This window comes from Squalius cephalus (assembly GCF_949319135.1).
Source record: "Squalius cephalus genome assembly, chromosome: 25".
Taxonomy (NCBI): Eukaryota; Metazoa; Chordata; class Actinopteri; order Cypriniformes; family Leuciscidae; genus Squalius; species Squalius cephalus.
In genome coordinates this window covers 14,346,086-14,373,564 of record NC_137146.1, presented here as the reverse complement: position 1 = coordinate 14,373,564, position 27,479 = coordinate 14,346,086, and the positions used below count along the sequence as shown (strand labels likewise).

General features: G+C 36.3%; 1 protein-coding gene across 2 annotated transcripts in view; it reads left to right on the top strand.

Annotated features, from left to right (window-relative positions):
* Nucleotides 1-27,479, top strand: part of sema5a (sema domain, seven thrombospondin repeats (type 1 and type 1-like), transmembrane domain (TM) and short cytoplasmic domain, (semaphorin) 5A) — a 129,710-nt gene that overhangs the window by 6,124 nt on the left and 96,107 nt on the right. For both annotated transcript variants that reach the window (XM_079862596.1, XM_079862597.1), the window contains exon 2: nucleotides 26,455-26,682. In XM_079862596.1, coding sequence (XP_079718722.1) covers nucleotides 26,526-26,682 — 157 coding nt within the window. In that variant the 5' untranslated portion in view covers nucleotides 26,455-26,525. The remainder of the gene's footprint in view (nucleotides 1-26,454; nucleotides 26,683-27,479) is intronic.

Below are 27,479 nucleotides of genomic sequence, written 5' to 3'. Positions count from 1 at the left end.
AAATCTACTGATTTATTTAAATTTATTTTGAGTAGATAAATGTTATTTTACTGTTATCGATTGTACATATGCAAGATGCATCATTTAATATGTTAAAATCATATAGTATAGCAGTATATCATATATTGGCATTATATTTGCCACTGGTCACACTTGCTTATACACATACAGTATATATATATATATATATATATATATATATATATATATATATATAAAGTAATAATAATATAGTTAATCATTAATAATAATAGTAAAAAGAATTTAAATATATTTAATATAAAAACTATTGTATAAAATATATATAATATATATTACATTATATATATGTTATACATAATATATTATATTGTATAAAATATATATTATGTATAATTAATATATATATGAAGAGTTCAATAATTTCACTTAAATGGACATGCAAATTACCTATTAATTGTCGTTTGAGTGAAATTACTGAACTTAAATATACAAGGTTTATAAAAATGATCATTCTAGAAGAAAATTTCAGATGGCACTTAGAGGCTTTTGCATCTGAACTCTTCATATATATTCATATATATATTATATATTTCATATATAATGTATAATACATTACATTATATATATATAAAAAACTTGTATTCGACCACTAATAAAAATGACATGAATGAAAACTTTTACCAACTTAAATCGTCCATTTTCAGGACTTTCCGCTGGGCTCTCCATATGGTCTGTTTTACAGAAAAGCCTCTGCCTCTTTTGTAATGCAGTGTAAGTGTGTCTGATGGAGTCTAACAGCATTGTGACCATAGACTGTGTGGGGAGAGCGATGCAGATAGCGAGAGAGCACTTAATATGTATTTAGGGCTTTTTCCAGATAGAGCTGTAGGCTCCCGCCTCCCCTGCTGCTCTGAAAGCTTGTGTCAGGCTGCGAACAGCATCCATCTCTGTCTGGGGTCCTGGAAATGTGGCAGAGCAGATAGAGAGAGTGTAGATTGATTACTGAAGCCGGGGGTTTGCTTCAGGGTGAAGGAGGTCTGCGTCCAAAAAGAGGCTTTAATGAGTCGCCTTGGAAGGTGGTCCGCGTGGTTCTGCTCCACAGCTTTTGTTTTAACACTACGTGATTCTCTCACTTGCTGTTTCTTTGGACTGTAGAGTGAGACACGGGTGCTTATGGTTTTGTGTCAGTTCTGCTTTCTGCACAGAGGGTTTGACAGTGTTATGTGAAAACTGTGAATGAATCGTTTGGATACAAGCTCAGACTTGCACATGTGATATCAAGTTTCTTAATTATGTACTTAGCCTATAATATTACCGTCTTCATTTGAAATGTTCTTCTGTACTTGATTTTTATGCAGTTTTATGCATTTTACACATTGTCTTTCCTGATATTGATTCTTATACCTGTTCAGTTTTTTTTTTTTTTCATTCAGTTTAGAAAGAAACGCACACTTCTATCTACAAACTTGTTTATTATTAAAAAGAAGAAAAAAATTAAATCAAATACTTTAGATAAAAAATGAATAAAATGGTAACTATATGCTACTGTGCAAACCACAATAAAAATTAGCAGCATTTCCTATTTAATTTTCATCTTTTTAAATATTCATGTTTTCTCTAAATCATTTAGTTGAAACGTAAGTGAACATAAGTCTAAATTCAAACCCACAATTGCACATTATGTCAAGCTTTTATGCCATTTTTGTACTTTTTGGAGCAGTTAGTTTAGTATTATCTATGTACTATTATATTATACTATTATTAATATTTTTAATTGAATTTATTCGTTTTTTAAACATTTCTATTTCTTTAAGTTAAAGTTAAGAAAAGGCAAGTAGTATGATGCAAGCCGGACTTAAACTTGTGTCCTCAAGGCTCAGCGTGTGGGAATACGTGCGCTAACCTTGGCTTTAAGTCAGGTCTATGTGCTTTTGAAGCGAGAAGATGACTCAAACTCTGCATTTTGCTTTCTTGACATCTGATATTTGTGATGTGTCTGCACTGTTCATCGGCGCTATCCAAATCTGAGGAAGCGTCAGGGGACTTGACATCATCCCTGACAGGTGAGAATCCGCAGGCTCAAAAGATGCAGTGAAGTCAGACGGGATGTGACAGAAGAAAGAGAAAAAAACAACTGCTCTCCTCTACTTCATATAAAACATCCAACAGAGAGAATTTGACAGATATGAGGAGGATTTTAAATATGCCTTTAATCTGATAGTGTATTGCAAACGTAAAAGCTGTACTGTAGTTGTGTTTTGAAAGCCTTTAAATCTTTTGGTTGTAGTAAAAGGATGTACTGTAAATATGTGCAAATATTAACAAACAAAGCCACAAGGTCACCGTAGAAGCGTGGGCAACTGGGCATGCAGAAAATCCCTGCCGTATCAATGAACAGCTTGATTTTATGGAAACCGAGCTCTTGCTAATCAATACAAAACCTCCTAAGTCCTGCTTAAAGCATCGAGCGGCTCCCTGAGAAGACGTCCCGCGCGGCTCTCCAGCGACTGATGGGACCGTGCAACGCAATTTAAACGTGTCGACTGGCTCCTCTAAGATGGATGGTTGTTCATGCAGACTATATGAAGGGATCAATAGGAGATTTGCTCTTACTTGAGGCATGTGTCATTTATTTATATTTAAAGTCTTCGAATGGTTTTCCAGTGATCTCTTTCCAGATATATGTCTGATGGAGGCGCCTCAGAATGAGTTAAGAAGGGGAGTGGGAGACAGACAAACAGTTCTCAGTGTGAGGAGGGTTGGTGTGAATCCCCCTCTAGCAGACACTGACAGTTCCTCCCTGCTGAGAGGAGCCACTGAAACTACACCAATCAGAGAACAGCACGCGTCTACAAATGAGACAATATTTATGGCAAGCATGTTTATTTGGGATCTATCTATCTATCTATCTATCTATCTATCTATCTATCTATCTATCTATCTATCTATCTATCTATCTATCTATCTATCTATCTGTCTGTCTGTCATTCTATCTATCTATATCCTCATCCCAGATGATCTCGCCCTAATTTGTATAAAATAGTCTTCATAACTGATGACGCATTATAATGTCTCTGATCACCAGACCAGCAGAATGGAAAGCTCTTTTCCACCTAACATCCCATTTAGAATTTCATCTTCTTTTCCTTACTTATGGCAGTCTTATATAAAATTACCCGTTAATACAGTATCGATCAATATTTTAGCTATATTTTAAAGATCCTGTTTTTCGCATCATTTATTTATTTATTTATACCTCTCTACACCTGTTTCGTTTACCTCAATCAGGCTTAATGGTGCACCAAAGTGATACTTTAATGCTAATTGTTTTGAAAGGTTACTCTGATAATGATGGTTATTTATGCGTGCGGAAGCACATTTAATTTCTTCTCCCTTTCGACTTTTTCAATCCCATTTTTTTTTTTTCGAGAAACCTGCTGTAACTCCATTTCCATGTCCAGTATGATTGCTCAGTTTAAGGAATCAGAGGAGGCTGTGAGCCTGTGGCATTCAGGAAGTGATTTCACTCACTGACCTCAACGTACACATTACAGAACAATTCGAATACATGATACCACAATACCACCATCCATCTTTTATATTTCCTTCCTTTATCCTTCTTTGCTTCCTTCCTTTCTTCCATTTTTTTCCTCCATTTTATCCTGCCTTCTTTTCTTTATTCCCATTCTTTCTTTCTTCCCATCCATCCAGAGTTGACCTCTTAATCGTAGTTTCTTGTTAAATGGACTTGAAAAGATCATGCTCTTGAGCACAGTAAACAAGCTAACATTCCGTAAATTCGATATCTTTCATTCTATTTAAATATATATACATTTTAATCTGTATATTTTAGTGTATATTTTCAACAATCAGCACCGTTTTTGAAGAGTGCGGGTATACACAAGGGAACTCTGTCTGGAGAATGACATGAAATAAAGCAAATTGACATGGAACAAAAACAGTGGGATAGACAGTAGGTGCCATGTTCGTTAGCAGCATCCCAGAGATCTCATATAGAATAATTAGCAGAAGTTATTACTCCCACACTTACCGTGATGCCATTAACTTTAGTCCTATATTGTTGAACCAATGTCTGTTTCTGGAAACAGTCTTGACTAGTTTCTCCAATGATGCATCGTACTGTGGTCGTTTATCAGCGAGTTAGACTGTTGTACGGGAAACACAGCACTGTTTGATACAGTCTAAACATATGTCCATAGTTACAAAAAGTCATCTTTCAACGGCCAGTGTTTGGTTGCGTCAAATGGATGAAACAGCTCCCAATACTTTTGATTTAACAAATTACTTGACGTAATCCGTCTGACATTGTAAACGTTTACCTGTGGGACGCCTTACAGTCAAGTGTGGTGACAGTTCAAATGTGCTATTTAATTTGTATTCACTTTAGATAAATGTCACTAGAGGAGGGCTAGTTAGCTGCAAATAACCCAAGACCTGTCGACCTCGAGTACCTGCCGTGAAACAATCGGCATGCTGTTACTTCCTCTGTCCTTCTTTCATTCATGTCTTTGTTTCTTTTCCACCCTCTACGCTTTTCAAAGCAGACAAATTCTGCTTGGAAGAGAATACTGAGTTAAGAATAAAAAGAACAGAAGTCACCTGTTGTGCTTCAAACGTCTATTAAGTCCTCTTGCCTGCATGAATATAATATCAACAGGCGTCTTTTCTGTGAATAGTGTTGAATAAGATTGAATGAATCATGGCGAGCTCTGAACCCTGCAGTGCTCTAACACACTTTCCCTCCCGGTACACAACAAACATCTGTTTTGTGATGAATAAAGCAACATTTTATAAACGCACATTTCAGACTCCACACCCTTCCTTTCCAGCTAGCACACACATACCGGCAACTCATGGTAGCGAAATGGTTTTTAGATGTTAAGCTGACAGAGATGACAGTGCCATTGAGCAATTATTCAGAGTTATAAAAAGACTCTTGTTCCTTGAAACTCGCTCGTTTCTCATTGACCCTGCTGAGATCGGCACTCTCGCACTCCCCCATTTCACCTGCTGACCTTTTGACGGGTCTCACAGCAGTTTTCATCCATTCATTCTCTTCTGACAGCACATAAACCGTGAGCTCAACCCTGACATCCCTGAAAGCTGCCCTTCAAACAGCATGACCCAGACTCAATTAGTAGTCAGAAATAAGTTCTGTTCTAAAGTCTAGCCTTGCTTGTCGCTTATATAGTACGTTCCTCTTATGCAAAGTGCATGAGAGGCTGGAATCTGGACTTGCAGCATACAGTATACTGGGTTAAATAAGACATAATACCATTTAAAAGTTTTAATCAAGGAGAACAATACTTTTATTCAGCGAGAATGCATTAAATTGATCAAAAGTGACAGTAAAGACATTTAAATTGTTTCAAAAGATTTCAATTTGAAATAAATGCTGTTCTTTTATACTTTTTATACCAGTCATCAAATAATCCTGAAAAAATGTGTCACGGTTTCCACAAAAAAATACTAAGCAGCACAGTTTTCAACATTTATAACAATAATAAGAAATGTTTCTTGAGCAGCAATTCAGCATATAAGAACGATTTCTGAAGGATCATGTGACACTGAAGACTGGAGTAATGATGCTGAAAATGTAGCTTTGCCATCACAGGAATAAATTTCATTTTAAAATATATTCAAACAGAAAAGTTTTTTGAAATTTTAACTATATTTCAAACTATATTTTTGATAAAATCAATGCAGCCTTGGTAAACTTAGGAGATTTTTTTTGAAACATTAAACTGAGCTTACTGAGCCCAAACTTTTGAACGGTAGTGTATAAGGAGATTCCTCACTTCTATGTAAAGCGCTTTGAGTGCAGAGAAAAGCGCTATATAAATATAACAAATTATTATAAAAATTTAATATGTACATAAATTAAAAACTAACATCAAAACCATTGCAGAAACTAACAAAAAGTACTCTGAAATGTAAAGTGAATTTTTTTAAAAATGCATTGCTTGCAGTCACACTGGAATAATTATTCATTCTTCTATTTTTAAACACCAGCCACTTGTTAGCAGTGCCACCTAACCGGGTCCATACGGACCATTCGGCATCGGAAAATTTCATGTTAATTGAAGATGGATAATGAGGATTATGCATATTAGGATTTCTCTCTCATGCTTATAAGGGATCAATGTTCTAGAAACAATTAGTGGAACATATAGGTTCAATTCACCATGACTTCGTTCTCACCACACACATTTTTTATCTACCATGCAAGATGTGGGAAGGGAAAGAGAGACGGTGATCAATGGTCAGGAGAGGTGAGAGAAAGGACTTGAAGGCATGTTCAACGGTAGTCCTGGATGATTTAGGAATCGGAGGTGTTTGGAATAATTTTGTGTTGGTCTGACTGGCCCACCTGGAGGCCACATGTGCGCTCAAGGAGCAGACGGGAAAAGCTACAGTCATCATTAAAGTGACGGGTGAGGGGGCTCATTAAAACAGTATTTATGTGAGCTGCGATATTTTATCGCCACCATACGATTTCATAGTGCTCTGTAAGGGCATGTTCTGCAGAGAGAAGAATAACTTATTGTTGGGTTTCCTGAAACGCCCATCGTTGAAAAAGAGAAGTTGGGGGGTGAGGCTGTACTGCTTCCAATGCACTCGAGAGCGTAAAGTTCTCCATCTTGTTAGCACCTGTTTCTGTTGGTGTTTGTTTATGAACTGTTCAGGGAATGAACTCGGTTGCTCTTAAATTTAAATGGTGACAGGTTATGTGCTCGCTGTGCAAGGTTTATGAATGTTCTGCCTCAATGTTGTTTATCTGACTGGACGACTATAAAACCGTTGAGATTTTTTTGGGCATTATGTTTTTGTAAAAAGTATACTAAAAGATTAAAAGAGTACATCTATTAAGATAACTAAATTAGATTAATATGTATTTTTAATAGTTTAATAATGAGTTTTGTTTCATTTTTGGAGAAACAAAAATTTCATTCTCGGAGACCGAGACGGCAGAAAGCACACCCTGTTTGTTATCTTTATTTTACAAAAGCACAATGTTTTGTTTTGATTGTAAGTGGACACATATAAAAATAGTTTACAGTTTCAAATGATGTATTGTTTTTATCTGGATGACCATAAATGACAAATGAGGTAGTATTTTAAGCCAATTTTGCTGCTATGTTCGTTCGTTGACCACAGAGGGTTAATTTGTTCATATTTCACAATATTACTGTTTTTACTCTGTTTAGAATTGAGTTTTAGAATCTGTTGAGAATTAGCTTTGGCTAAAATGTTGTAGTATGTAACATGAGCTTATGTAACATACTTGTCCCTATTCAAATAAACTTAAAAAAAAAAAAAATGCATTCTTAATTAGCATTAAAAAACATTAAAAAATTCGTATCGACTTTTAATCTGTATGTACATTGTTAAATTGCACGGAACTATTTTCTATTGACACTTTTCAGTATTAAATGTATTTTATGTTTATTCATAAAATTGCCCTTGCAATCTTATAAATCCATCTTTGATAGATTTATATTTTTTAGTTGAATGGGATTCTTTTTTCAGCTAAGACTACATGCTGTCTAAGAGTCTGACTAAAGAAACGAGGTATCTTGGGAGGTATAAAATAATCTGAATCCTTAAATAATTTATTCATTTAACTTAAAATGTAATAAATTAATATCAGTAATAAAATAAATAAATAATTAAGTTATTCAATGATTCAGCTGTCTGACACTTCAACCACAGTTCATGTAGTTCCAGCTTGTCCAGCTGCACCCACTCGCTTGTCCTTCACTTCTCAAAGGCCTGTTTTCTTTCTTGATACTTTAGGGAAAATAAGGGTCCACTGGTGTGGTGGGCTATTTGCGGTGAGTCCAGGTGCTGCTCACCCCCGTCTGTCTGGGTGAGAGGGGAGAGGAAGTTGTGGTGGCTCTGTAGAAGGTGAATTCATGCAGAAGTTTGTGGTGGAATTTGCCCTTGCAGTTTAGCAGATGGTGAGGGTTAGGAACTGGGCTGGCATTACTTCGGGATCTTTCAGAAAAAAAAGAAAAAAAATCAGGGAGTTAGACTTTTCTCAGTACATTTTTGCTGAATAAAATGATCAGACCCATTTAGATCTTTCTAGACATGCCTAAATCTCTCTGCTGGTAGGGTTAGCGTGACCCAGTGGTAACATCCAATAATACAGAGCCATTATAAAGAGATTGTTGTCCACATGCAAGAATATTTTTAGTTAAGAAACTGTATCACTACCATTTAAAAGTTTTAAACGTTTTTGAGACTCTTATGCTCACTGCATTTGATCATAAGTATTTTAAAAACTGTAATACTGTAAAATAGTATTACCATTTAAAATATGACATTTTAAATTTGATTTATTTCTGTGGTGCATGGCAAAGCTGAATTTTCAGCATCTTTACTCCAATTTATCCTTAAGAAATCATTCTAATATGCTGATTTGGTGCTCAAGAATCATTTCTTTAATTTTTTCCTATTTAATGTCAACAAAAATCCACTCGTACCACGTATGTGAAACAAAAATGGGAAAAGGAAGACAATATAAGTATAACAGAAGAAGAATGGGTAACCAGGCTATGTTTAAAACACAGATGAGTACAACAAATTCGGATTCATGGAGGGAATTAACTTGGAAAAATACAATAAGGTTTTTCATAAACCCCAAACTAAAATATTTGCCAACTGGGATTTAAAAGGCTGGTGAATGCTGGAGAAAATTTGGAAATGTAATGGCTGACCCTTTTCACATCTTTTAGGACTGTAAAATGATTCATACTAGCAGGATCTGAACAGATAAATGCAATAATGGGGTTGAACCTTGAGTGTAACATTAAAACAGTGTACTTGAGTATTTCTCCTTCAAAAATAGCATAAAGGACATGTACCTTTTTAACAAATCACTAACAACTAGTAAGAAGGCCATTACAAGGAAATGGCTTAAGGAAAAATGGCTGTGTATGAATGGCAAGAAATTGTAAATGATGTGTACAATATGGAAACTCTGATCTTTTCAGTAAGACAACAAACTAATAGAATTTCATCCTATTGGTTGAAAAGATTACGTCGGTTACCATATCTGGCTTTTAACCCATGGACTGTATTGGATGTGTAACCCTTAACATTACTTTGTACTACAGAATTTGATAGAATCATGTGATCATGAATGTAATACCTATAAGTTATACTCTGTGACCAGTGAATGCTTCTGTATGTACTTAAGTATACATACTGTATGTACATGTGTACACAAGAATATGTGTTTCTTATGTAAGGATGAGGATGTACATATGTATTGGAAGTATATGTTTTTTTCTGTATTAGTTTGGAAAAAGGGACAAAATCATTTCTTTTTCCACAATATTTGGTGGAAACCATGATGTGCAGTATTCCTTGATGAATAGAAAGTTCAAAAGAACAGCATTTATTTGAAATATACTTTTTTGTGTTGTTTTGATCCATTTAACGCATCCTTGCTGAATTTATTTTCTTTAAAGAAAATCTTGATCTCAAACTTTTGAACAGTAGTGTATGTGTTATATAATATACTGGATAGTCTGTATCACATGTGTGAATGTTGATTTATTAATTAACATATACAGCAAAAAACAATATTGGCCATACAATGAAAGTCATGGGGGTCCTATGTTGTTTTGAGTCCCAGTGACTTTCAGTGTATGGGCAAAAACACTGGAAACATTCTTTAAAATATCTTCTTTAGTGTTTCACAGAGGAAAGCAATACATATTTGGAATGACATGAGTGTGAGTAACTAGTGGCAGAATTGGTTGAATACCACATTTGCTAAAAAAAAGGGTTACATTTCCCACTGTCCATCTCCATGAACGATACACATACACTCCAAGGTTCACGTGGGTCCCCAAGATCTGTTGACTGCCACTGCATGTACTATATCGATACGCCAGTGAGTGCTTTGTTTAAACACTGTTATTCCACCCAAAAGTGCACTTAGTACAGCTTGGTTAGTTCTCTACAGTTCAGAAGGTGACCCAATGTAACCTGTCTTGAGTGCAATATAACACAGCTGCTCAAACCAAACCAAGCTCTCATCTGGTACTTAAGTGAGTGCTGTTGGCCCAGCGCATGGCTCTCGCTGCTTACAAACACATATGAAGAGTGATGTTCTCAGCGGAACCCTAGACATCTGCTATGGGTTGGAAACTGCTCACAGATGGACCGCCCTGTTTGTCTAGGTAGTAGGGTTGACATCAAACAAATACTAGGAGCACAGCAATGTAAGATCAGGGCCTTGTAATGATGATGTTGAGAATGTTAATGCCAATCTGAGTGAATCACTGTATGATTATACTTGTTCTCATATTATGTTGCTAAATATGATGTTTTAGTAGAAATTAGGACTCGCTTTTTGTTTGCTTGTTAATTTAAATACTCACTTTTAACACCTAGTCTAAAACAGTCCATAACTCGTTATGCACATTTTGAAGGTGTAGAAACAATAAGCGACCACTGCTAGCAGCATAATTGGCCAGAATTTCTGCTCGAACATTTTAACGAGCAAAATATTCTGTAGATTCTTAATGAACCAGACAAGAACCTATTCTGAGGGGTTTGCACAGATTATGTGGACTTTTGTAATTCACCTGACACTGTCTGAAATGTAGAGATGTAGAAAGTACATCGTTTTGAGCTTGTGGTAAGACAGTATGGGTAAAACAATCTTTGATATTTGTCACCTTACTGTCTGCGTTTGCATATCATAGGTTGATTTTCCTAAAAAAGTGGTCTGTTTAGATTTGGTTTGGTCTGGTTTGTTTCACATCATAACCACAAAGCAACACTGGCTCAACCGATGGTGTGAGTTTGAGGCGGAGCCATCTGTTTATCCAACCAATGGCAGTGGAGTCTTTGGGAAGAATTTTTTTTTTTTTTTTTTTTTTTCTGTTTAGTGATCCTAATAATGGCCTTTAGAGCACACCATGTCAACCTTTAGGTGCATACTCTTAAAAACGTTCCTCACATTCTTTGCTAAAAATCAAAAGAAAACTCATACTCCTGATAATAGCTCAAAAAGCTTACACTGACATAATTCCATAATGATGATTTTTGGACACTCTAATTCTGCTCACATACTACATGGCATAGTATATGAATAAGGATGCAGCCACAGCAAAACTGTGCTTAGAATAGCAATAAAACTCCAATCTCTACTTATATTATGTCTCAGAACGCCTTGTGGATCGTTTGATCTCATCCCTGGATTTGACTGCTTGATTTGACTGGTTCTAATTAGCCTGCCGGTATGCCGTATTTCAATTACTCTAACGAGGCCTGCAGGATAAAGCATACGTCCCCTGTTAAAGTTTATTGTTTAAACTTCATTGTCTAATTGTCAGACCAGCGAGTGAGAGAAAGAAAGAGAGAGGCTTGTGATTGCATTCTCATGCAAGTATGGCTAGCAAAACATCGGCAAATCGTTTAACAATACTCGGTTTATTCACATATCCTTCTCTTTTCTCTGTATAATTAGCTGTTAGAACCTAAAGAGCTGTGAATAATGTTGCAGACAATGTATTATTTTGCAATAATAATCTCCTACTGTACTGATCATTTTAATGTGCTTTATATATTATAAAATATTTTTATTTCTTGTCAGCTTTATCATTTTCATTCTTATTACAGTTTCCAGTTATCTGTATTCATAGTTACCTATGTAAAGTGATTTCTGTGTGTATTTGTTTATTCTTTATGGTCGTTTGCAGATGTTGCCTTTGCAGCCAGTTTGCAAGTTCAACTTTGAGATCTTGAAATGAATCAGTCAAACAGGATGTGATGCAACAAGTGCCAGCTAATTGAAAAATTTAAATAACATCTCTTGTAATTTCTTCTCTGGTGAGTTTTCAACAACTCCTTAATGTTGGTATAAAAAAATGGCATTACTCAAAATAAGCATATACTGCAGTTTCACTTGTCAAAGTCCATATAAATTCAAGGGAAAGCAGTGCTGCTTTTTTCTGAGCAGAACTCTTCAGTCTCTTGTTGTCCTTTTTTATATATTAAAAAAATATTATTGAAATGTAAAATAATTATGCTCTGTTTGAATATATTTTAAAATGTAATTTATCCCTGTGATTTATCCCAGCAAAGCTGAATTTTCAGCATTATTACTGGAGTCTTCAGTGTCGCATGATCTTACAGGAATCATTCTAATATGCTGATTTGCTGTAAGAAACATTTCTTATTATTGTCAATGTTGAAAACAATAACTTATTGCCAAATAAATGTGTTAATCTTACTCACCCCATATATATATATAATTGTATATATATACATATATATGTATATATATATATATATATATGTTTAATGTTTATCTCATTATAATGGCGTCTTTGGAGAATTCAATGCATGTTTTGATGTTTGAAAGTGAATCCATGGGGACAGTGTCTCATAATGCAATTATTCAGTCTTCTTAATACCTTAATTGGTTTAGATCTACATTAAAATTCATGTTGTTTTAATAATGTGCTGCATTTCAATGTGGCATACACCATCAAGACTTTATTTTCCTTCTCTCTAAGATGTTAATAAGCTTATTAGGCGATGTTTTTAAAGGCAAAAGCTTCTCATCAGAGGAGAAATATCTCTCTCATGCACGCATTTCTCCTGACTTTGCTCCACATTTCGTGTCTCTAGAGACAATGGAATACAGGTCATGAGGTATTAGGCTTATCTACATACAGTAAACAAAAGTTCATCATACAAGTCTACAAATGTCCAGAAAACATGGCTTTTGGTGAGTTTACTCACCCTCATGTTGCTCCAAACCTTTATGACTTTCTTTTCAGGAACACAAAAGAAGATTTTTTGAAAAATGTTAGACATGTTTTTGTCCCTACAAAGACAGTCAGTTAGATGCCACAGCATTTGGACCCTATAAATGTTCAATGTATGGACAATGCACTCCAGTGATTAAAAGGTTTTACAAGTTTGGAATGACATGAGGGTGAGTAAATGATGACAGAAATTTCATATTTGGTTTAACTATCCCTTAAAGCTATCACTGTTTCCCCTCGCCCTCCTCCTATTTTTAGTTGTTATTGTGTTGATGTCTGTCTCCATATAGGTGTTAAAATATGATCAGAAAATTGCTTGGAGGATGACAAAAGTGTGTACTTTGTGCTGACAGCACTGTGAGTGTCTGGCTGATCTAGACAGGACGTGGAGTCACCAGAGGAACCGTCTATAATCTACCCAACTCAAAACTCAGCGCTAGCTCGGCTGTGCCTGCAGCTGTGCGACATGTTCGATCCTGTCAAGACGCCACGTCATTCATAGCTGGTCTGCATCACTTTGTCTACCTCCTTTTTTCTCTCTCATTCTCTCATTAACGCCGTCTTATAGTTAACTTGTGCGACATTGTGTCTGCTTGCATCTCCTTCGTCTTTTTATGGGACAAATTACAACCCACACATGTGATTAATTGGTTCCACTGGAGCCGAGTAATTATTTACATTCCCACCCTCTGCATATCTGAAGACTCCATAAAAAAAAACTAAAAACGTCTTGACGATCAAGAGTCAGCCTTTTCCCGTATGCCGTACCGATTGTGGCACCAGTATCTTTTCACTAAAGTTGTTTTGGAGTTTAATTATACAGCAGATGAAGTAGTTCTCTTGTTATTATCTTCGTGCCATGACAGCATGTACTTCTGACCTGATTTACACCCGCTTACACACTGCCGCTTGGATTTCTCAAGGACGAACATCCGATTTCTTGGACGTATGTGCCCAAATGCACATTATTGTGTGATTACTACGTCGTTGTCCCACACTTGGCGATCAGTTGAAGATGGGAAGTTAAAGTTAAACTGTACCATTCACTACCATTCAAAAGTTTGGGCTCAGTAAAAAAAAAAAATTCAAATAATGAATACAAAGTTCTGTCATGAAACTCTAGATGACGCAGGCTGATAGGTCCTTACTCAGTCTGCTTGCAATCACATCATTCTCTGTTGTATCAGTAGCCAATGAGCTCGCTGTTCAACCTTCAAATACTAACCAGCATTTGCTGTAGCAGTGCAGCGCCTTCAGAAACCCTCCACCTTCCCCAGATCCACTTGTAAAGATCTGCTATGACTAATTAATGTACACTAAATTGTAAATCACAGCAGCGTGTTGTGTATGTATTGGCAGTAGCAAGTCCCGTACTTGCCCTGCAGCAGCAGCAACAGCAGTGTAATTGATCATTAGTGATAATGTTGTAATGTTAAAAAAAAAATCAAATTAATGCTGTTCTTTAGAATTTTTAGCATGCAATTTCGGATGCAGTGAATGCGTTTTATTAGCTATTTTGCTAATTACATTATTATGGGTGGTCCAGACCAATTTTATAAAACATGACAAATTACAGTACAACCAACTTGGGGACAACAACTATCCATCCAATCCAATGAGCAAGCACAAAAAGAACAAAAAATCTTTTCATTGCAGTTATCAATTTTAATTTTGAAGTAGCTAATACCCCATTTTTTGAGATCCACCTAAATGGCAAATCCTGCCTCTGAGTCAACCCAGAATAAACATTTGGTGAACCGCCTTTATAGGTCACTCATGAGTGTGAACCCTATTTATTCATAAAGGCGAACGGGTTCAACTACTGAAGGGCTTCAATACTACAATGGCGACATGCAGCTGCGGATAGTGATAGTGTAATTTGCTGCAGGTTTCACCCAGCTCTTAGAGGCCAAGCGTGTAATTAAACCTCTAAAAATGTCAAATGTTCAGAGCGACAGGCATTATGGGCCTTATCGCTGCACCTCCAGGGGGGTGTGTTTGTGTTCTGTATGCATGTGGTATATGACGGGTTAATTTGAACCGCATGCCTTTCAGGGGGAGTTTTGTGACACCTTAAGCACATACGTAGCATTTGGCATCAACAACAGGGCACCTGAAATGTCAGTCAATCTGTGTTTCAGTGCGTGATTTAAAAAGATTTGTACAACTTAGGAAAACATTCGATTTTTCTTGTCATCTCTTTTGAGAGCTTGTGAAGGTTTATGTCTTAAAAAAGGCTCCTGTGATGTGGGGGAGGCTCACTGCCTGTGTCACGCTCTGGCATTTAAATGTCTCCCAAAACCAAAGCTTTGTAGAGCATGTGGAAAATATTTGTATACTGTCAACTAAAAGTGGTTCACATTATGAGTTCGAATCAATAAGGCTTTAAGATAAAAACAGCCTAGTTGTTTTCTAGATGTTGCTCTTTTACAGCACGAGACTTAATTTCAAATGCAGTGTTTCATTTAAATATCAGCTTGGTTTCTCTTACAATTTTAGCAGCACAGGATGGTGACTTTATCTGACAGTGATAGTTTCATGAGGAGATAAACGTACAGTAAGAAGAGATAGTAGTGCACCCTGGGAACCTTGATCTTGGCTTATGTGCAGGTATTTCTCTTGAAAGCTTCATATGTCGAATGTACTGATGATTTATCTTTTAATCATAGGGGATATAGAGTGAGATATAGAGATATCTGATGACAAAAAAAAAGTGTTGTCTGCAGCATCACAGATAAAGTGTAACTTCGCCAATTTACAACCTCTTTTGTATTGTTACAACGTTGATAGTATATGTACATGAACAATGTTAACTTTTTCTCTGTGTTACCTGGAATGATAAATTCTCATTTATTGTCAGCAAACATCTGTCGGACGATGCAAAATATTGCCAGCTTTCTGGCAGCTGACTGCTTCAGGGCCCATGGACAGTCGAATCGACTGAAGGTTATTAACAAAACAGTTATTGTAACGGAAGGTTTGTCACTGAAAACTGTATTGTACTTCGTCTACTCTTTAAACAGCATAATGGTAAAAATATGACGGCAACAGCCTTCCTACCGGCAGTCCGGCATGCGACGTTGGTTCGGGAGATTGGGCAGAAAGTGCTCCCCATTCCTTTTCTTGCCACTTAAAGGAACACTCCACTTTTTTTGTGCAGCGCCTGAAAATAGTCCCCAGCTAGGTAACTTCCAACGTGACGCTACGTAATATAATTGCGCACCCATGGTATGGCAGCAAAGTTCCTTGTTTATTACGCAGGAATAAGAGTATAGTTCCTAGCCATATCGGCCTAGAAATTCAGGTAAATTGGGACCCACTGAGAGGAGCAGATTGGTAGTGGCCTTGAACCAGTATATTATGGGTGTTGAAGTTTTCCTTCCTGTTTGGCGAAAGGGAAGACAACAGCCCTTTTTCTCTGTTTTGTCTAGTCAGGTAGCACCAATTTCTTTTTTTTCTACCACATATTCAGCCAAGTTTAACTGAAAGCTCATTTTGTGACTCAAACGACTCTGAAATAGCCCTATAGTTCTGCACTTGTGATCTGGTTAAGAGTCAACCGTAACCTAGATTTGTTGTTTCAAGGCAAAGGTTAAATGCATCTTAACAAATACCTTTTGTTTCAATGTTTATGAGCCTGAGGCTCTTCTTCGTGCCTTTGAAAATGCTTCTGTATGGGTGTCTCAATGACCTTGTGATAACAGGCTGGCTCAGGGGCTGTTACTCTTGAAAAGAGCCACATAACTACAGAGCCTCAGTTTGCTTTCAGCATCAGGAAAGCTTTGTCTCTTATATATCCAAGGATAGTCAGTGCTAGTTCCAGCAGAGACCGTGTAGAGAAACAGACAGTTAAAAATAAAGGCTGTATACCTTGGGAGAGTTAGGGTGTGACGGTCTGAAATTGCTGGGTATGCTGTCCCAGATTTAAATCTAACTTTGTATGTGGCCAGCCAGCCCAAAACTACTCTTTAACAGCTCTAAAGCTATTGCACTGAACATAACCCTCAATATGTCAGTCTTTAAGTAGTATTGTTTTCGTAACTAGCCTGCAATTGTGGTTGCCTACCACCAACAAGTTGAATCCAGCTCCAACCAAGCCCTCCATCAATTTTGCCCAGTTGTTGGCTGTCAATGTGTGGGTGAAAGAGGGGTTTTTGTGTGTGTGTGTGTTACTTATTTTCTTTTGCTTTTTTCGCTTAATATTGACTTTAACAGATCAGCGTTTAAGATTTTAAGATAAGCGGCTTGCTGTTGTCCGATAGTTGACAGATGTTGTGTGCTCAGATGTGCAATCTGTTAAAATGGTGTTGGTTTAACAGATTGAGAGCGCACTGGACCCAAAAGCAGTATCAGATTTGAGATGGAAATGGTTCTGTCTGACTGAGAAAAATATCAGTTGAGGATAAAGAGGTTGCTAAAGCAGAAAATTCCATTCTCGCTTTGAAAAGTAGTAAATGTTTACCGACTGACATGCATGCGTTGCACCTGGGAAACTGCAGTGATAGTTATTTGCCCAACCAGCTATCACTTTGATACATATTTTTTAATGCTCAGCTTTGCCTCTTGTTGCATCTTTGTTTGTACAGATTCCAGGAGAAAATCAAGATTTTAGAAAAAAAAATTACTTGGACCTTTTTTTTTTTAAATAACAAATTGGCTGTATGGTATTAAATGGCCATTATATAGGCCATTATATATTTCTATACATGTTGCTGTGATGAAATGGACGGCACTGCATCAAAATTAAATGAAAAGCCCAGTTTTTAGATGTAACTCTATTCTATTTATAGATTCCATATAGCAAACATGCATTGTATAAATAATAATATTTTTCATCTTTTTTATTACAACCTTTATCTAAAATAAAATAAAAACCTAGGAAATATAAGCAAAATATAAAGATAGCACTCTAATTTAAATTTTATTTTGCAGGTGACTGTGTTCACATTGTTTTAACATGAAATTACTCTCATTGGTCATCTTAGTAACCTTATATTGTTTTTTGTTTTTTTGTATATTTATATCTTAGTTTCCATAGTTACTCATTAGTTACTGTTCTTAGTACTGTTGATGTACTTAGTACTCCCTCTGTGTATTTAAACCCTTAAGCCTTATTCGGATGGGATTAACTTTACAAGGGTAGATGGAATTATGTAATTTTACCACAGGACGTCTGTAATATTAATGGCCAATTCGCACGGGATAAGATATCTTAGTAAAACTAGCAGAAGTGGGAAGGGTAACTCAATTTGCGCATCGCCGTCAACCTCCTGTCATCATATGCGTATTACGTTGCTTCCTGATATCACGTGCGCAAACACATATAACCTATATTATATACATAAAACAGTTGTCCGGTCGAACGATGTGTTTAATTAACTTCAGATTGGATTGTGTTGGTAATAGGCACTTACCTAATGCTAAAAGATGTTTTGTGCCTCTAACAGGTGCTTTCGATCTTCTTTCTGATCTGAATGCTATGTGGAAAACACTTGAGTTTTGCCACAGACTTGTCCCAGCATCTAGAACGCAACTGAATGCTTTTTCAAGTGTCTCCATACTTTGAAAAAACGTGGAAAACTACTTTTAAACAGGAAATGACTAAATATTTACATACATATTTACATCAGGTCTATTCGCATTAGTATTAGTATTACCTGAGGTAATTTTTCCTGACTTTTTTACTGAAGGTAAAATTCGCCGTTATCTTTACTGACATTGTCCGTAATGATTACTGAGATGGCACATTTGGACGGGACTAAAGTCACTGAGAAGCTCTGGTAATTATTACTTTACCCCAACTCTCCATGTTAAACTGGTCCCGTCCGAATAGGGCTTTAGTTTCCTCTGTTCATTATTCCATGTCATCTTAATATTATGTGATTGTGCTATTATGTTTCCTTTGTGATCTCCTGCGTGTAACCATTTGGATTTATCATTGAAGACTCTTTGTGTTGATATTCTCTATCGCCATGCATTTACTACAGCCACAGATTTGTGACAACCAGAGAGGGTCTTAGTTATTTTTTATACATTTATTATGGAAGAATTCCATTGATTCATGTAATTGAAATATATTTAAAATCAATAAAATATTTAAGTATAAATACATATGCTTATTGGGGCCCTTAGTAGCCAGGAAGCAGGATTTCATTTTTCCTTTATGTTGTTCACTATATGTTCACTTTTGCTTCACATAATCCGTGTGATAAAAATGCTATTTAGTTGTTTTAATTGTTGGTCAGAGACCCTCTTCCTTCCTAAATAGTCAGTTTATGACCAGAATGGGCTATAATCTGGATCCGTAAGTTAGTTAAAAGTCAAAAGTCTGGCTACAGTGTAGAGCATTCACAATGACCAGCTGAGAGTAACTCGTCAAATCACCTGTCTGGATGTCACAGCTCATTAATGTACAATTCCTATTACTTAGGCAACCCTTGCGATCATGTCAGTTCTGACACTGATGGTCAATTAGGATATTTCTCAATATGGAGAAGGCTATTTCAGACAGCACGACTGAACCGTTTTCATTCCTCAAGAGCTCGTATGAAAATGCCCTTTTATTTATTCTTTGTGTGTATTGATGCCCGGAGGCAGCCTGAACCAGATGACCTGCGCTTTGCCTTTTCTGGACCAGATGCTGCTAATGCCTCCTCAATCCAGTTTCCTCAGGGGTGTTGGTAGAAATATCCATTTTAGTGGAGACGTCAGAGTGAAAAACAGAGACGAGAAAGATTGAAATTGATCTACAGAGGAAATAAATCTGTCTGTGACTGTCTGTGCTGGTTTGTGTTTCCTTGTTGTCAAACCTCTATTTCCTGTCTTGTCCCATTATTGGTTTCTCTCGGTTAAATCTGGTGTTTTACAGCGTATGTGTCTTGTCTGCTTTGAATATAGCCGCGTTTCCACCGAAATTACCTGGAACAATTTGTCCTAGTTTCCACCGTGGTCTAAAGTACCGTGAAGATTAGGCAAATTAGTCCAGTGAAATAGGATTTCATCCTCAGAATTTAAGCTTAATAAAGCCTGAATCTCGTCGTCGGTCCATTGTCGTATTTTTTTAACTCCATTGTCGATTCGAATAGCAAACAACTGTTTTTTTTTGTTTTTGTTTTTTTTTGTTTTTTTTTGCACTTCAAACAAAACAATGTCAACATACAGTCAGAATTGCAATATATACAAAATGGAGAAAACAAAAATAAGCAAATAAACAAAACAAAAGAACATACAGCCAGGGGGGGAGGCTAAACATTACATAAAAATATCAAAGGATTCACAAACCAAAATAGTTTTAATTGCTTTCTTATTGTGGGAATGAAAGATAGTTTTGGTGTACAATTGCATTTCTTTTTCAAGAACCAAAAACAAAGGTTTGGTTTTACTGTACTTACATTTATGTATATGGAATGTAGCAAAAATTTAAATTAAATTTATAATATAGTACTCTTTCCTTTTATTTGAGGGACTATTATTAAAACCAAATATAACATTTTCTAAACATAAAGAAAAAGAGGGGTCAATGTTGTCAATTATAAATCTAGACAAATCTTTCCAAAATTTGTTAACATGAGCGCAATGCCAAAACAGATGAAACAAAGTTTCAGGCAATGTATATAGCAAACAACTGTTACTGCACGCACCGCAACAGATTTTAAGATGCGTGGAGTCAACCAATCAAAATAGGGTATGAACTCAACCAATCAGCATGTTCAGCGCCCAAGTCCCACCCCTGAATGTTCCTGACCTTTGAAAAAGTACTACCTCGCAAGCAGGGCCTTTCAGAGGGGGAAATATTTACCCAGAACTTAGTTCCTGGGGAAAGTTCCTGCGGTGGAAACGCAGCCTAATGCAATATGTGTGTCTTCTTCCACAAGTGGGTTTGAACACAGTTAACACGCATCTGTGCAAACATGGATAAAACACAACATGGATGCATAGTGAAGATCACATACTTAGGTCTGCCGCACAGTATGTTCATTTAAAGTGTATAATTATGAGCTCTCGCTTGTGGCTATGAATGATAGCTGTGTCAGTCAGCGACCTAGCGTGTATAGAGTCTATTGAATGTATTTAATGACACCCAGAGTTTAAGATTTTTATTTGGTTGGCCTTCAATCTGGTTTGAAATCAACTTTTTCATTTTTCTTTTTGATTATGGCTATTCTGCCATAAAGAGATAGTTCACAGAAAAAAAAAAAAGTCATCAATTACTCATCTTCATGTCCTTCTAAACCTGTAAAACTTTCCAAACTATTGCATATTTTGAAAAGAATGAAACATTTTTAAATACTTTTTGCCTACTCTTTTTATGAGAACTGTGAATTCGGACATGCTTCTTTTGTCACATAGTGTTTTTCGCCTACTATATAGTAGAGAAGTATGTGACACTGGATGCAGCCTCAGAGACATCCGATTCATGTATGAATCATTCTTTTGAGTCAGATATTTTCAATTATCTCTTTTCACTGATTTAATGATCTGGTTCCTTCAGTCAACAATGGTGATGAAAATGAGTCTATTGTTATATAAATGCTATCATATGCCTCATTCATATTCATAATCATGTGGATCACTTTTCAGGTTACTTTTATGGTGGTTTTGCATATGTTTTGAAGCTTAAAAGCTCTAGTCCTCAAACAAGAACACTATTGAAAATGTTTCTTTTGTCCACTGGAAGGAATGATATAAGGGTGAATGAAATGAAGACAGAGTTTTCATTAGTTGGGTGAACTATCCCTTTTATCCATCTTTTCTATTCGGTTCAAGATGGAACCAGATTTCATTTTATTGCGGAAGATAGTCCAGTGATTCAGCACTGAATGTGACTGACTGTAATATGTAGAGGATCCATAGGTTTCTATAGGAATAATTAGATCATATTGACCTCTGTGCTCTCCCATTACTTCTCTTGAATAGAGTTTAGCACATTTTAGCAGGAAGCCTCTCAGACCGCAGTGTGGATGTGTGAGAGAGAACACAGCCTGTAGTACTGGTGAAATGTTTCATCACTGTCATATACGTTGTTATTTCCTGCATGACAGACAATGGACCACAACAGGAATATGTCATAAAGTCATGTGCAGCTATGATTAAAGGAAATTCAGTGCTTGTGTCCTGTCAATGACACCCCTCACTAACAACCAACCATTATGTTGTCCTGTTGGTAATTGGTTAAGTTTGCAGGTACCATTTTTCTGCTTTTTATTCAAGGAAAGTAGAGAGAGAGCAGGAAATTTTGGACATGGAATCAGGCAATCTTGCCAGCCGGATTCGAACTTACAGTGTCCATTTTGAGCACCGTAACTCAGTGTGTCAGGAAGCAGACTGTACGCTGACTGGTTGGCCATATCTGATATTTTCAATTCCTGGCACTTTTGATTCCTTTACACATTTTCTTAGCTCTTCATGAGTTCTTAGCTGGTAAAAATACTATCATATGTGCTCACATACAACGATTGCATTTAGTCCAGCACACAGCATTGTTTTGAATGTTCGGTAAGTTCCGTCTCAAAATATACATCATAAAAGCTGTCCAATCAGGTTGTGACCTTTTGATACCTTTTATTCTGTATCTTTAGGTTCAGTGTTAGAAATGACAGTGTGAATGCTAAGCGAACGAGGACTAAATTTATCATTTTCTTTTTTGGTCAGGACCAAAAGAACATAACAAACTAAAAGAGTGAACACAATCTTAGAGATTAAAAGCAAATTAGCTTGCATAAAACACTTCTAATGGATGTTTGCACTTTTCACAAATCAACCGCTGAGTTAGTCAGTTAGTCACTAATGTAATTCGTATCTTTTCTTTGCTTATATGAGGGGGTGGCATAGTGTTTAAGCACTGCAATGAGCTACAATATGAAATGTTATCCAAAAACATATTTTTTTTCCCCATAAGTTACGTTCAAAAGAAATTATGGGTTTTGTAAATATTTACACAGGAAACATTTACCATTCACAGAAAGAAAGAAATAGGTCTGAATCCAATTTCTAATGCACTGTATTTTGCAAAATGTGTGCGTGTGTGTGTGTGTGTTTTGGATTGATTTTCTATCAAATCGTACTGGGAATTGTTCATAAGAGAAGATCAGAAATAAGGTCTGTCCAGTAGAAAGCGGTGGCTCCACTCTGTCCAGCATCTACTAACAGGAAACTCTGTGTGCATTCAATAAGACAAGAGGATGTAAAACCCTGTTTCCACGCACTAGAGACATGAGTCTCCAGACCCATCAACAAGCCATTCAGATCTGCAGTGTGTCAGTTACTGAGTCCCTGTGGCCTTGCTGATGAGAGCAACTTTGGTCTAATCGAGTTTTGTATTGCCCTTCGCACAGACTGACTCAATTTCATCTGTACTGTCATAGTGTAGAGAGGCTATAGGAAAGGAAAGATGGAGGGATTTTTGATTGACAGGTTATTGCACTGCAGTGGTAGAAGTTCTTGGCTTTGGCGTGATGCTGCAAAGTCCATCCAACAGACCTGCAATCAGATCCTACAAAACAGGGACTCCCACTTTATTATGAGTCAATACATTATTTTATTTTATTTTATTTTATTTTATTTTATTTTATTTATGTGTAATTAATTAACAGTAATTAGAGTGATTTAAAGGAATAGTTCACTCAAAAACGGAAAATTATGTCATAACATTCTTATCATCATGTCCTTCCAAAACAAAAAAAAGGTAAACAAAATTATTTAAACTTTAACTGAAATGAAATTAAAATTGAAAAATATTAATAAAAAAGATATTTCACAGATACTAAAACAATACTGGTACAGTTTAACTGTCCATGATTCACTTTAAAGGGATAGTTCACCCAAAAATGAAAATAAAGTCATCATTCACTCATCCTGGTGTTGTTTTTATGCAATATGCCATTCTCTCTGTTTCTGACCACAAAAAAAAAAGAAAGAAAAAAATGTGTCCCTCTCGGTCTCGTCCATATAATGGCAGTAAATAGTGACCAGCATCAATCTTTTAAAAAAAGACTTGTGACTTGTGCCATATATTCCAAGCATACATGGGTTTGGTATAAAAAAATAAATAATGATAATACATTTAATATATTATTTAAAGAAAATCCTGACCTTGGCCCTTGGTTTCTTGTGCATGACTGCGTGTTAATGAGACTATTAGCACCGCAGTTCACTCTGACTCGTCCAGAAAAAGCACACAAGTTGTGAGAAATCAAGATCAATAAAAACATGATAGGAAATACAACATCTAGAAATCTAAAAAATTGTATCCATATACTTTCTTTTCTGAGTTGAACATCTCTGGACCAGGACACAGGTTGCTACTCATCAACGTGCAGTCATGCACAAAAGACCAATTTAATTTAATTAACTGGATTTGAATTGGATTTAAATTTTTCGGTTTGTTTTTCACCAAACCCAATCGTATACCCCCAGAACACTTGGAAAATACAACATGTGTTGCATGGGACCATTCTGTGTAGTAACTGAGTTATGGTCTGGCAAAGCTTCATTAATAACTAATTTTCAAAGGGGCGTCACCAACGGACGTCGCTCAAATGCCTCTGGGCGCAATTGGATAGACCTAAAACCAATCAGAGCGATCGTCATCGTGTAAAGCCATATGATGCGTCCCAATTCGCCTAAGTTACACTACGCCATAAAAGTATGTACTCTTTTTGTGAAGAAAAGGTATTTACTTTTGAATGTGTAGCAAAAAAGTAGGCAAGCTTTGGGACATACTACTTCGTCATCTTTATCGGACGGATCTGTCGCGTGCATCCTGTCACGTAAACTGCCCTGTCAATCATCGTGTCACAGTTAAAATCCTCTATTAAATCTAATTTAATTTCCTACTGTTTTGGAGAGAAATATAGTAGCACGTTCATCTGCCAGTGGGTCTTTCATAAAGACTGTCCTTTGCAATTTGAATATAATAATGCGTTTAAAAGTTGAACGGACGTTGTTCAAATGCCTCTGGGCGCAATTGGATAGACCTAAAACCAATCAGAGCGATCGTCATTGTGTAAAGCACGCCTCAACGTTTCTGATTGGTGCCGCGATTTCGACGGATTAGAAATCGGCTTGAATGAGCTCTTTGCCTATTGCAGAGCAAATCTAAATTTGCCGGAAGTTGTCTGGGTTTTCCCAGGCTAATTCACTGCCATTAAAGTATATAGACGAGCGAGAGAAGGACATTTTTTTTTTATTTTTTTTGCAGTCTAAAAAAGAAAGAAGGGCATACACCAGGGAGAGTAAATAATAACTTTTTTGGGTGAACTATATCCCTTTAATATACATATATTTTTACACTTAGCTAGTTGTAAATATTTATTTATTTATTTTTAATGAAAAGAAAAGAAGGATTAATAATGGCACGATTTATAGAATGTGCTTTATGGGCAAATATCAGATCACTGCCTGAGTTCTTGCTCTTCAGCCCATGAGTCTGAAAACAATCTATAATCGCACTATAAGTTTCTCAGGAGTGCAAAACTACATTGAGTTTTGTGTCTGTATGTGAGCAGTGTGATGGCCCCTGTGGAGTGTGTTTACTATGTTCACTGATAGTGTAGACCACTTCAGAGGAGCTAGAGTGCAGCTCCCTGTGCCGATTCGTGGAAGTGAGGTCACAGGTCAAAGATGAGAGTGCAGGAGGTTGGGGAGATGAATGTAATGACCCCAACAGCTGCATTTTCTTTATCTGGCTACACTCTGTGCCTGACGCTCTTTTACTACAGTATGTCATGTTATGTTATTCTCAGAATATAGAATAAAGGTATGTATATACTGAGCTTTATATGATGAGGGCCAATTTATATAATAATATTTGCTTTCCTTTTATCACTTAAGTCATTTTTTTAGTATGATTGGTGGAAAAAAAAACAATACATTTTATAGGCTATAAAATGGCATCAAGTATTCCAAGAACCCATGTAATGCAAATTACATGGGTTCTTGGAATAGTTCATGCTATTTTTGCAAAATGACCGCTAAACTATATCATTTATTGATACAGTAATGGTTTTAATATTTATGTTATGTTTTTCAATTTTATGCATCTGCTCAAATTTTAAATATTTAGAAACAATTATCAGTGATTAACTTCCAAAGTAATATACAGTCGGATTTATCCATAAGAAGGCAAGACAACATTTTAACATTAGTGCACATATTTTAACCATGGTTTATAGATTAGTGTTCGAGAATATCCTTGTTTCATGCTATGGATATCTAACAGTTAAGCGGAAGAACAAACTTTCACATGTAATTATCCATGCATATACGGTCACTGTGCATAAACAACATACACTCCAAGACTTATTTTCTCATTTTATGGTAAAAACAATGACAATTGCGATATTTAAAGATTATACTCATCCCCTTCAATAATTTGAAATCCTCCCATCTGGACATAGACTCAAAATTCTTATTGTTAGAAGAAAAAAAAAATCGTTTAAAAAAAATAATTTGTTCAAATGGCATGACTGGAATAATATACAGTAATAGCAAAGTCATTATTATCAGGTTCTGACTTTGAATAATGATCTGTTATATAATGCTTTTTTTTAAATGACTTATTAATGAAGGTTATGAAAGTTATTATAAAGTTTTACCAGCAAAATCAATCAAACCATATCAGACTCCTTCAATCTTTCTCTCATTTGCTCTGCAGATTCCCGTGGCAGATGCCCAGCACCCTATGCCCCTGCCCCAGCAGTACTGAGCAGAGTCCCTTGGACCCCCATGGCTCCCCCCGTGGAGGGAACGCCCCTGGCCCGCTGCCTAGTCCTGCTGCACAGCCTGCTGCTGCTGTTGCCCAGAGGAGTGCCCTGCCGGGGGGCCACACGGGCCCCGGAGTCCCCCTGCCACAGAGCTGAACACCCACTCATCTCTCACACAGGTCAGCATTTCAATCCCACACCACAGCATTATAGCAAGTTACAGGAGAGCTCTGTTCTTGATTTGGCATGTTAATTAAAAGTGCTTGCTGAGATACCACAATTACTATCTGCTTGTTAAGCTGTGTGTGACGTATCAAATACCTTTTCCGGGTCCAGGAAATTGCTCCGTTTCAAGTAAAAATACCATCTCAACAGCTGTTTATGAGCATTTTGCATTCATATCACCTTTAAACTAAGCATTTAAAAACTCACAGTGTACGATACAGTCTCTTGGCTTCTGAACACCAATATTTTAATGATTCTGAAAAGATGAATCACTGTCTAACCAAATGAGATTGTGGTATGGAGATAAAGGTTAGGATCATGATTTTTCTCGCACACTGCGAGTGTATATTAGCACCATTTGTTGTTTGCTTTTGGGATCTGATAGAGCAATTGGACTCGAAAATGGTGATATGAGGCATTACAACAGGCTTAACTACATAAACTATATTGACAGCACTAATATATACCTAATAATTTCACAGTTAATCTCCAAATTAATGTAGAGACAACATAAAGACAGTATATTTTAAATACTTGTTTAATGGCATGTTTTTGTGAATGAAGCCAGTATCACTGATACTAATACAGCTATGATGTCTTATGAAAATGATTTTTCCCTCAGTTTTAAACATTAATTATAGCCATTCAATATTACAGTGTAACTGAACATTTTTTAACATTTATGAGACTTAAGTGAACTTCAAACAATCCCCACATAAACCCAAAATAAATGTCTTTTTTAACTGTGCCC